The sequence below is a fragment of the Emydura macquarii genome, unplaced genomic scaffold, assembly GCF_026122565.2.
Source record: "Emydura macquarii macquarii isolate MOO-44397 ecotype Brisbane River unplaced genomic scaffold, CSIRO-AGI_Emac_v2 contig_3470, whole genome shotgun sequence".
In the NCBI taxonomy this organism is placed as follows: domain Eukaryota; kingdom Metazoa; phylum Chordata; order Testudines; family Chelidae; genus Emydura; species Emydura macquarii.
Genome location: NW_027133607.1, coordinates 8,826,632 through 8,839,247, shown reverse-complemented (window position 1 = coordinate 8,839,247; position 12,616 = coordinate 8,826,632). Strand labels below are relative to the sequence as shown.

At 44.2% G+C, this 12,616-nt stretch overlaps 1 protein-coding gene across 5 annotated transcripts in view; it reads left to right on the top strand.

Moving 5' to 3' along the window:
* Window positions 1-12,616, top strand: part of NRF1 (nuclear respiratory factor 1) — a 94,237-nt gene that overhangs the window by 72,018 nt on the left and 9,603 nt on the right. For 3 of the 5 annotated variants that reach the window (XM_067534945.1, XM_067534941.1, XM_067534942.1), the window contains 2 exons: window positions 3,921-3,977; window positions 6,196-6,276. In XM_067534945.1, coding sequence (XP_067391046.1) covers window positions 3,921-3,977; window positions 6,196-6,276 — 138 coding nt within the window. Of the gene's footprint in view, window positions 1-3,920; window positions 3,978-6,195; window positions 6,297-12,616 lie in introns of all 5 variants that reach the window. The other 2 variants (XM_067534944.1, XM_067534943.1) reach the window with 2 other exon arrangements.

Here is a 12,616-nt window from a genome sequence, read left to right as displayed (position 1 = left end):
ACCCCACTAAAAATGAACTCCTTTGGCTTCATATTTTCCTCAGCAGAAGTACCTCTTGAGGTAACTTCGTATCTGCATAACTCTTCTTCTGTGGACTCACAAATACCCCTCTCTGCCAGGAGGGTACTGCTATCTGTAGACTCGAATGGTCTACAAAATAACAGCTGTACACATGGTATCTTGGACTTCGCACCAACTAAGTGCTGACAACGTGCCCTGGGGTGATGGAAGATCCTTGCCCAAGAGCTCCCAAACTAAAGCACAGCTCAGAGAAAGCTCAGACACACTGGGAGACCCAGTTTATAGATCACAGTAATTTTTCTCTCCCTTTTCAAGGAGCGAATGAGTTTGGGTCCTCATGGTATTGGAGTGCTGAGGATCCCTCCATTTCATCATTTCTACCTGCCCCGGTGATTTTAGTCTTTCAAACTCAAAGCATCTTCAAGGGGAAGCTTAGTAAATATTCATAGGATCCTGCTTACAAGGAACAAAGCGGAGGGGGCAATCATGAGTTAAATTGTCTAACCTTTGGTTATTGAGATTCTAGTCTCTATACAGCCATAGAATACGTGTAGCAAAGGCAGCTGCAGCATGATCTTCCCACATATGATCCCATTAATGTGATTCAACCCTTTTCTGGCAGGACTTCCTTTTGTCAGGTAGAGAGTACTTGCTTCATGCCTATATAATCTTTTGCTTCTCCACTGGATCTGCCAGAAAATGGCAACAGCTCATGTTTGTGACATGGACAGGTTGTCCACTAGGAAACTGACTGAGACAATCCCTCATTTCATAAGTTACTGAACAGCCTTCAGAAATGGCCATCTGTTCCTACTGGCTAGGACAGATTTGAACAGGAGACCTCTTGGTGAAAGGCTCATGTTTCCTGTTCCCCTGAGCCATCCAATTTCTCCCCTACTAAAACAAATTCTTTGTATTTTCAAGCGCTAGAAAATGTCGATTGAGGTGCACAAAACTGCATGTTCATTGTACTTTAGAAAGTGAATTTATATATTTAATTGCAACTGTATTCATGTCTCTTTTGCCCCTTAACCTCCAAAATCATGGGAGTTTACTTTCAGTTTAGATCAAGCCAAATTGGCAGCGATCTTGTAGATGGTTTTTTATCTAAGTTCTAACGGAATGAGCTCTTTAGTTAGGTGACAGTACTTACTGGCTCAAACTTATCAACAGCTTAAATACAGTAGGTTCAACTCCCTTGAAGTCACTGGAGTCAACAAATCAGTGGAGCTGTCCAGTTACATCCTCAAAGAATTTAACCCACTGATGACGTATTGTGATTTAAAAGTCATCTTAAAGACGCATTTGTACTGAGCTGGTGGGATAAGATTTTCAAAAACGCATATTAGGTCCCATTTCAAATATAACAGGCACTCGGGAGCCTACGTCTAATTGAAAGTCTATAGTAATTAGGCTTCTAAAAGTGCTGTCACTTCTGAAAAAGCGACTTGGGCATCTAAGTCACCTAGGTGCTTTTGAAAATGTTACCTGTCAATATTTAAGGCAGAATTATTTCTTCATCAGTTACTTCTTTCTCTTCATGTATCAACCAGGATTTTTAACTTGTTCTGTTGTCCCTTAAGGTAAAGAACAGGCAGACCTATTATGGAAGGGGCTGCTTAATTCTTCTTTGAGTATTTGTCTATGTGGATCTCACTTTAGATGCCCATGCACTCAAGAATCTCATAGTACCATACCAGCTAACCACACTCAGTAAAACCTGTGATCTATATGGCTTATGACACACAAATGTTGTATGTTTTAGTCGTCAGTCCAGCCTCCAAACCTTTTGTTTTATCAGCTGATGTGCAGAGTTAAACAGCAATCTGCCGAAGGCAGTAGAATATAAAAAAGAAATAGTCTCTGGAGAGAGCGGTGGGAACCACTCTCACTGGCTACACAACACAGACAATGCAAGAAAATGCTTTTAAAAAAATATTGACTAAAAACTGACCCTTATGCTACACCTGCTATGGCTTTGAGTCCTGTGTTTACTCTGATTCATTGCATATAGCATTGAAGGTGTACAGGGCATGTATGATGGGTGATGTTTGCCAAACAGTTAACTGATTCCTGCCCTAAAAAGCTTACTGTCTGCAGGCAGTGAAAGGATAGCCTGTGACAATCCAACACACAACAGAACAAAGAGCAGAGTGTGGTCATTGTAGCAAGAATGTATCATGGGGAGGGAAGCCGGGGGGCGGAGGTATTAGGTGTAGGTGTTACTTTGGAGGAGAAAAGGGAGGAATCTCGGACTCTCTCAATGGCCTTGTCTTCACAAGGAAAAAGATGTGTTCTGAACTTGCATTAGTTAACTGACGTGAAGTAAAATCCTAGTGAAGTCCAGGCAATTTGTATATTTCACACCTTCGCTAGAAGTTTACTTCAGGTTAGTTGACTCCAGTTAGCTAACTCAGAAGAACACATCTTTGTTCCTGAACAAAGACATGCCCACTGAGCTCGTAGAATTACGTGAAAGCGACCTGGATTCTACCCTGCAGCATGCTCCTCAGTTGCATGCAGTGTTGTTGTAGCCATGTCTGTCCCAGGATATTAAAGAGACGAGGTGGGTGAGGTAAAAGATGTCGCGCTCCACAGACAGAATTTTCCACCAGGTTCTGCTGGCAGAAACTTTCTTGCAGAGGAGTGACCAAAGAGTCAGGCCCCAGCTGCGTGTTTGGCTGGGTGAATAGAGCCAATTTGATTTCAGAGCCATTGAATGACGATTAATAGAGAATCTCGTGGTGACAATTTTGCAGTATTCCTCTTCTGCCTTTAAATCAAATATCATTGGATTGGCCGAAGAAACCGCATCAAAATGGGGCTGTAAGTACGACCAGCCGTAGGCACTCAATTAACCAGTACTTTGTCATAAGGAACAGTTAACGTGAGCCTATTGTGCTGATGAACATAAGTTTACTTCATTTCTAACACACGCAAAAGTGAGGGAAGAAAAGAACCTGTGTCTCTTGGCCTGTCAGCCCTGAATGTAGCTCTGTGTGTTAGCAGAAGTATGTTCACCGCTGAACAAGCCAGTGAAATGCTCAGAGAGGCAACTTTTAGATGAACCCAGAGAATATCTGGTTACATATTACTCTACCGCCTGAACAATAGCTGCTTTATACCTTCACGTATGAAATGCTCTACAGTGTGCGCTAATGCTGGTGTTCACATATGGTCCTAGTGTGACGTGTACCCCGACTTTTGAAACTCCTTTAGATCTAAGTCTGTTGTAACTTGAAAAAATAATTTGAGACTAATTTTTTTTTTTAAGTGACTGGTGGGGCAGGTGGGGCGAGAACCTGGATTTTAGGAACTTTCTGGCCTAGTGCTCTGGGATGTGTAGAAGTCCCAGCTTGGCATCCATCTGTGTGTGTGTGTGTGTGCGTGGTTTTGTTTTGTGTTTTTTCTTTTGTTCTCCCTGCCCCCACCCTCACTTTACCTGGGAATGGTGGAGATAGCATTACCAGATGGGATCTTAGCTCTTAGGAACAAGGGTTTCAGCTACCCCACTCCACAACAGTCCCTACCTGACAGACTTTCTGTGGCCTGATTATGTCACTAGTCTAAATATTAGCAAGAAATCTCCTGGGATGATCTGCAATAATTGTACTCCCCCTGCCCCTAAGCTGTTTATTAATGTCAAATATAGTATGTTTTATAGTTAGAAATATATAGTCTAGCATATCTAATATTTTGGTGATTCTCCCTGTGTGGACACTGAATATGGCTTTTAATTCCGTGAAGGACAGGAATGATTTCTGTTCAGTGGCTATTGTCCTTCACAAATGGAGTGAGAAGGGCATATTTCTTGTCCATACATGGGTTATTCTGGTTATACCACCCCCTGCGATATTTTGCCCGTTGTTCAGCATTTTATACTTGCATTTTATTGTCAGGCTTCCTAGCAGCAGACTGTTCAGGTTGCAAGTGGAGTCTAACAGACAATTCCGCAGGTGAGTTAATTTTTGTGGTGGTAGTTTTGGAACGTTGGGATTAAGCTGCTGGTTTGCATTATTGCTTGTTTCTCTAGCTTTTCTGAGCACACCTGGTATTTCTTAGGGCAAGGAGGGCTACATCTGTCTGGCTATCTTTTCCTCTCACTTTCACGAGTGAAGAGTAGTAGAATTCAGAAGTAAATGTATCCATGGGTGTGTTAAATTTGCATATGTACGGTCAAACTCACGGATACATACTACATTAACAGTCATGGGTGTGAGGGGGGATATGCACATGCTAATACACGAGGGCCCAATCCTTCTATCCTTACTAAGGCTAAATGCCTGTGGAAATTGATGGGATTGCCACCTAAGAAAGGAATGAGTCAGAGTGACAGGATTGGGCCCAAAATGTATAGTTCACTAATATGCGCAAGTAACAACGTTTGTGGTGAGGGAAGAGGTGTGTTGGTGTGATATTTTGATTTGTAAGATGTCTGATTCAACATTTTAGAGAGCATGTGCATAATGTGTAAAACACAAGAGTTATACGAAGGGAAGAGAAACCCCAGCGTAAACTGCCACCAACTCATCAGTGCTGAGAACCCACAGTGAGGAGCATTGAAAAAAATGGAGACGGCCCTCGTGTAAAAACTTGAACAAAGAGTCCCCTAGAAATAGTCCAGTTTGGCCTGGTATAGACCAGTGAACTCCAGTGGGTGGGTGAGCATGCACTCGCTCACACTGGAGTTCACACGTCTATCACAGATGGAATGGACAGGTATATACACATGCCTCTCTGTCTGATACATAAATACACATGGCATATATTTCACTAACATTCGTCAATGGTCCACAAGGGGTGAGTGACCAAGACATGAGTGCCCACCAGTGGATGTCCTCCCTTCTCAAATGATCTGAGAAATTCAAGTGTGTGTGTGTCACTGGAGTGTGGGATAACTGTTAAGCGTTTTTTAAAATGGTTTTAAATACATTGAATTTAAATATATTTTCAAAATGCCTTTGTGACTTCAAATTGCTATGTATATTTTAAAATAGATTGTCCTTAAGAATCAGAATAACAGTCACTGCATACTTTGAAGTGGGGCTCTCCCTTTACATTTCAGAACTTGCAATTTGCCACTATACAAAAGCCCTCTAGAGAATATGGGTTCCTAAAGGATGTTTTAAATGTAAAACTAAACTCAGCTTATATATAGTCCTTACTTTATGGAAAAGCCCTGTAGACTTTAATTCGGATTAAATGAATAGATTTCTACAGAGATATAATAGGATTCCATAGCAATTACCCTGAAAACCACTAGAATTTAATAGCAAATGTAGAAGTCTGCACTGTAATTAACAGAGTTTTCAGGGAACAGAAAAGAAGGGGTGTTGTTAACACTTTTATGGTAAAACATGAGAATAGCTTTCTGTTAAATGACTTCAGAAATTTTAAAAACTGTAATATGGTATCTTGGTCATTTAACGAAGATCAAACATACCAGGTTATTATCTGATGCATCCTGTTTGGGGACCACAGAGGAATCTACTCTGTGATTGATTAGATATTTCCCATCTTTAATTTCTATGAAGCTTTGTCTTCATAACACCTGTTAGCCATCTACCTAAAATATACCCACAATTTAAAGTTTCTAACTTTAGTAAAAGTTAGATGCTATGATTCTTTCTCAGTATTTTTAACTGTTTCCTATATATTTGAATTAACAATGATACAAATGGCTGATCTTATCAGGTTTATCCTTCCCTATTCTGTAAAGCTAGCTGATCAAGGGAGCTGTTAGTAGCAAAGTGGGTTAGTCCACTGGAGCTCTGGAGTCCTAGGTTCAAATATTGTCTAGATCACAAGTGGAAATGAGCACGTTTAGTCTCCTGGTCTCTGTATGCCACGTCTCTCTCTTTCTCTTGCACAAAAATTGGCCCAATTTTAGCAGACTTGCAGTTCCTGCTTGAGAGAGGCTCAGAATTAGTGTCTTAGGTTGGGATGGAGTTACAGCGGAGTAGAGCTGCACGGGGAAGACTTACACAGAGTATGCCCACACTTTGCCTCTGGCTCAAGCCGGTCTGAGTCTCCTTACTGAGCTCTAGATTCATCTTCTGCATCCCATGGAGGTGAGGGAGGGACCGGCAATTTAGCCGACAGGTTCATGAGCTGAGGATTTGAAATTGATTTCCCATGGAAAAACACGATCTGCTTCTTTGTCTCCTCTCCTAGCCCCTCTTTTTTTATCAAGTAAGAAGAACATAAGGTTTTTACAGATACATCAGAACGAGGCCAAAATGACAGAAGAGGAAGGTAAAGGCTCAGAATTTCAGGTTAAAGAAATGTTATCAAGATAAAACACCTTTTTAAAGTGCTTCCCAGGGTTACTAACAACACCTGAGGGTATTAACTGAAGGAATTTGCAATCCCAGCTTGGGATGGGGTTACAGACCCTACTGTGACCAGGAAGGGGATAATCGGAGCCTGGGAACCCAGTCAGCCCCTCCGCAGTACACCTGTGCAAGGTGTCGAGCCTGGAGGCGGGAGATAGTGGCAAAGACCAGCTCAGTGGTGGTTGACTGGGAGAGGGAGTAGACCTTTTGAGCTAGCCCTGTGAAGGAAGGAAGGCCTGGCTGGGACAACAGCCTAACCCGAGACTCCTAAGGTGACCAGATGTCCCAATTATATAGGGACAGTCCTGATATTTGGGGCTTTGTCTTATATAGATACCTATTACCCTCCATCCCCATCCCAGTTTTTCACACGTGCTACTTGGTCACCCTAGAGCCTCCTTGGGATAGGTCAGCCTGGTGCAGGACCATTTTGTCCCTCATAACTAGTTTGAGCTGCCCTCTGTGTCGGGACCTAGAGAGGAATCAGCCGGGACAGAGACTGTGAGAGAGGCCTAGCCATGGGCCACAGCAGGAAGCAGCCTAGGCATAGAGCAGAGGGTCTGAACAAACAGATCTCCTCTGTTTTATACAGGGCCCCTGGGCTGGAACCCAGAGCAGAGGAGGGCAGGCCTGGGTTCCCTGATCAGGACACCTAGGGCAGGGGGCGTGAGGACCCCAGGGCCAAGAGCTGACAGGCCCAAAAAGCCTGAAGTTGGGCTGATCCTATGGCATGGCATTGCCAAACCCCTGGCATGCTGGACTGTGGTCTCCCTGGAAGGAGCGGGACTAATATTGAGGTGGCCAAAAGGCCAAGTCACAGGAAGAGGCAGATGGCCACAGGGCCAGAGCAGCTGTCGGGAGGGGGCGCCGAAGGAGAGGCGAGCCACTGCAGCGTGCCCAGCCACGAGGGAGTGTGTCTGTGGTGAGTAGACTCTTCCACATAGCTAAGCGGAGCATGCCCAGGGCCACAACGTGCTCCATCCATGAAGAGATGCTTTCAGGAGTCACAGAAGGGGTGTCCTGCCACAGTTGCTCCCTGTCTGTGGATCCGTGCTTGGCCACAGCCAAAGGACCGTGTATCTGGATGGCGTGCTGGGGGCCTCTGCATTCCCCCACACAAAAAGCAGAGACTCCTCAGGAGATACTTCCACCAGGGCAGGTCAGTCCTCCAGCACTTGCGACTCAACGGGCTGGCTCGTCCTCTCCAGCCAAGGATTCTGTAGGGGTAAGTCCCAAAATCTCCCCTCCCAATCCATCCCAAATTAAAAAAGCTCCATGGCCCGTCCCCCAGGTTGTCTGGTGGGAAATGGCAAGGAATCCTTGCTGACTCCCTTCCCAAGCGGAAGTCTGAACTCTTTCTGGGATGTACTCCCTATGCACCCCTTCCAATTTCATATGGGACAAAAAGGAATGCAGGGGCTCAAAGCTCCCTCTCTGGCATATCTTCTTGAATGGGAGCCCCAAGTAAGGAAAGGAATGGTCACCTGATGAGGATGATCATCCTTCCCCACCGAAGAAGACAAAAGTAAAAAGGCTAGAAAACAAAAAAGGCAAAAAAGTCTCTCGCTCTAGCTTCTCCCCGAGGGGGATTTTTGGCTTTAGATTGTGCTAATGCCATGCCGGAGAAGCAGAAGAGATAGAAGCTGGTGGATTGTAGCAGAAGATAAATGTGTAAAACAGCAACTTAATCTCAATGCACACCACAGGCATCTGCTCTCCAGAAGAGAGTGGAGGGAAAGACAAAAGTGAGGACTTGAAAAACTGGTGTCTAAAGTTAGGCTTCTCAGTCCACAGTTATGCACCTAAATAAGCAGCCTGATTTTCAAAATACTGAGTAGCCAACACCTGCGGTTAAAGTTAAATAAGTTGAATTTAATCAAGGAAAAAGTGAACCCTTGTATGCCTGGTTCTTTGGTTCCTGACACATGCTGTTTTAGTGATGTAGAGCAGAGGGGACCAGATCAACAGTCGCTACCCAGCCTTTGAGCTCTTAGATAAATCCACTCCTGTGGTTGTTATGAATAAGCAGAGGGGGGAAGCATGTTGAAATAGAACAAGATGAACCAGGACTATGCAAAGGGTTAATCACTGTCAGTTTTAGGAAGCATTTGGTGGCTGAATGGCAGGTGACGCAGGTGACATCCACATAGGTAGCTCGATGTGCTTAGCTGTTGAGAGTGGGGGGGAAGAATTATTTAATTATGGTGGCTGCAGAGCTGCCATAATGCCCCTGGGGATCCTTGCAGTTTATTGGATGAAAATGTAGCATTTTTGTTTTCTGTTGTGTTTGGCTAATGTTCCATGGAAAAGTTAGGACTGAAACTTCACTATATCCATTATAATTTGCAGGTAAGTGTCTGGGACTGCCCGATTCATACTGATACTCCATCCGCAAGCTGCACTGTTGCACCTCAACTTTTCTGTTCACACGTTGTTGTGAACCTGTTGGCGGATCTGTTATGCTTTGTTGTGCATCTTTGAGCTAGTTGGATTTTTTTAACATGATTAGACCAGGATGGCTCCTCCAGAGACAAATGGTGACGTGAAGGCACGTTTGAGGTCATAAAACAAAATAAAGGTTGCAAGTCTTTTCAAAGCAGTATTGGGTGGAACAATTTCCATATTGCTCCACCCAGCACTGGTTTGACGTATTCTTCATTGATGGGTTTTTAGGACTGTGAAAGAAGGAGAGCTGTTGATGACATGTCCATGCCAGCATTTCCTCACCTCCTACCTTTCCTTGTGTATGTTTAATTTATGGAGGCCAATATTTTACAGTCAGAGGCCAAAATTTTCAAAAGTGACTGGTGACTTTGAATGCCCCAATTTTTGGTTGCCCAACTTGTGACACATGAAAAGAGTCTGACTAATCAGAAGGAGAGTGTTCACCACTTCTTGTAGTTAGGACCCTTTAGAGCATCTCAAATATAGTCCCTCCCTTACCCCCCAAAATGGAGACACCCTAAATCACATAGATGAACAAGATTTGTTGGGGAAGAGTCAACTTTTGTAAAGGAAAGTCATGCCTCTCCAATCTATTAGAATGTTTTGAGGGCGTCAACAAACGTGTCGATCCAGTCGATATAATGTACTTGGATTTTCAGAAAGCCTTTGACAAAATTGCTCCCCCAATGCTCTTAAGGAAACTTAGTCACAGGATAACAAAAAAGGTCCTTTCATGGGTCAATAACTGGCTAAAAGATAGAGAAACAAAGGGTGGGAATAAATTATTCATTTTCACAGTGGAGAGAGGTAAACCGTGGGGTCCCCCAAGTATCTGTACTGGGGTCTGTGCAGTTCAACATATTCATTAATAATCTAGAAAAAGGAGTGAAGGGGCAAAGTTCACACGTGATACAAAATTATTCAAAATAGCTAAGTCCAAGGCTGACTGCGAAGAGTTACAGGGTTATCTCACAAAACTGGGTGACTAGGCAACAAAAGGCAGATGAAATTCAGCATCGATAAGTGCAAAGTAATGCACATAGGGAGAGGGGAGGAATCCCGTCTACACATATATAGTGATGGATTCTAAATTAGCTGTTATCACTCAAGAAAGAGATCTTGAAGTCGTCATGGACACTTCTCTGAAAACTTCAGCTCGGTGCACAGCAGCAATCAAAAAGGCTAACAGAATGTTAGGAACTATTAGGAAAGGGATAGAAAATATTATAATGCCACTTACTATATAAAACCATGGTGTGCCCACACCTTGAACACTGTGTCCAATTCTGGTGTCCCATCTCAAAAAAGATACAGTGGAACTGGAAAAGGTTCAAAAGGCAGCAAAGATGATCAAGGGTAAGAGTAGAGACTAAAAAGGTTAGGTCTGTTCAACTTAAAAAAGATGATTGATGGGGTGGGATATGCAGGAGGTCTGTAAAGTCATGAATGGTGTGGAAAAAGTGAAAAGAGAAGTGTTTGTTTACCATTTCCCACAATACAAAACCCAGGGACCACCCTATGCAATTAATAGGCAGCAGGCTTAATACAATTTAGGGCAGCGGTTCCCCACCTACCGTCCGCAGATCCCTGGTGGTCCGTGAGGCTACTACAGGGGGTCCGTGGAAAAGAAAAAAATAACATCCTTAGGAATAATGTCCTCATAATAAGGAAATGTACAATTTCAAATAAAACTAGTAGCATGTGGTGGGCCATGAAATGTTTGGAGGTTGAAAAGGGGTCCACACGCTCGAAAAGTTTGGGAACCGCTGATTTAGAGGAAATACTTTTTCACACAGTGCACAATTAACCTGTGGAACTCACTGCCATGGGATGTTGTGAAGGCAAAGACTATAACGGAATTCAAAAAGAACTAGATAAGTTTGTGGAAGATAAGTCCATCAATGGCTCTTAGCCAGGCTCGTCAGGGATGTAACCCCATGCTCGGAGCGACTGTAAACCTCTGCCAGGAGCCAGGAAGGGAAAATGGGTGAATCTCTCTAAATTGCCCTGTTCCGCACACTCCCCCTGAAGCTCTTGTATTGGTCACTGTCAGAGACAGGATACTGGGCTCGATGGACCATTGGTCTGATCCAGTGTGGGAGTCCTTATGTTCTTACTATTCACATGGAAATCTTGGCAAAATTTCCATAGAGGGCAAGGTGAATTTTATAAAATTCTGGTGATGAGAAAATCTTAACCATTGGAGAGGAACAGTGCTGTTTTCTTGATGGTAATGGCGACTGATCCGCAGATCCAGCGGCGAGTCTGTTTTAGAAACATAGGAATGGTCATTACTCTTCCAGGATTAGATGCTAGAGGGTGTGTACTTATTTTGATGGAATTAGGGTAGTCACATAAAATGTTGTTGCCTGCAACAAAGTTGCTGTGTTATTACAATGCAGAAACCTTATGTCAGCTCAGAGGCTGACATACAGGTTATAATGCCTTCTGGGCCCAGCTTTCTGTACCTAGCACTGTCCTTTCAAAACTAGGACTGCGGGCAACCATGGTAGGGAAACGGAGTTCCTGCTGATCTGTGTAATAGCCACAAGACATTAGATTTGGCTGGAGACCAGTGCCTGCACAGGTGCTGAATTAGGAGCCATGTCCCCTGCCAGTATATCTCCTGACACCAACTTAGTACTCTAGTTGTTCTAGAGGTGCCTCAAATTGTGCCCAGGTGATAAAGTTGGCAGTTTCCTGGGTCTCACCGTATTTATATAAAATAAAGCAGATTGCAGCCACCCCTCATCTCCATCCTAGGGGTCTGGCCCTGCGGAGTCTGCAGATGCCAGCTTGTCTTCTGCTGATCACGATGGAACATTCCTGACTGAGACTTCTGGGGAATAAGTAAGTACATCTCACCTTGAAAGAGATGGCAATGGCACCAGCACATTTCAGGCCTGAATATGGCCTGTAGTCTTGATGATTGTATATTATGTATTCCACCAGTGCCCTCAAAGTGCTCAACACTGCACATATGCACAGGAATACTCCATCCTTGCCCCAGAAAGCTCCCAGGCTTGGTGTACCCCACAGAGTTAGGTTGACGTAAACTAATTATGTTGGTGGCTACCCTAGTATGCTGCTTCCTCCGAAGTAAGTGGCCTGCCACCCGGACACCATAACTCCACCTGCACAAGAGAAGTAGCGCTTAAGTCTATGCAGTTAGGTCGACACACTGTCCATGTAGACGTTACCTTACTGTTGGCTGTTATTCTTTTCAGTTTCATGGTCCCTAGTGTCTCTGCTCTGAAGCTGGGCTCACAGCTGGAGCTGTGAAATTGACAAGAATGTCAGTTTCACAGCTGGTAGGCTCCCTGAGCCCATGCTGGGCTCACAGCTCTGGCTGTCACCCTGGAGTAGCTGGGAGGATACTGCTGTGTGCTCCACGCAGGGGTCAGTGCCTCCACACTTGACTGTCAGTGCCCCACAATGCTCCACTTCGTACGGTGCACGCACTTCCAGTGAGGATGCACACCACCAGCAGAAGGAGGCCAGTGTGGACGCCAACAGTCAATTGAATTACTGCGGTGGCTGTAGATTGACTTAAATTAAGTCGACCTAATTTTGTAGTGTAACTAAGCCTGCTGTTTGAGACAGGCACCAGAGAAAGGGGTAAAGCAGTCATAAAAATAAACGCAACCACTCCCCAAGGGCCCTTCAGGCTTGCCATTAGTGATTGGCTGATTTCATTGTTCACAACTTAAACTCAATATAATCAAAGCTGACCTCCTCATCTCCCCGCCCACCCAGTGCCTTCCTGCTGCAGCTAATGGCTGATAACACAGCCCTCTTCCCCGTCATTGAGGCCT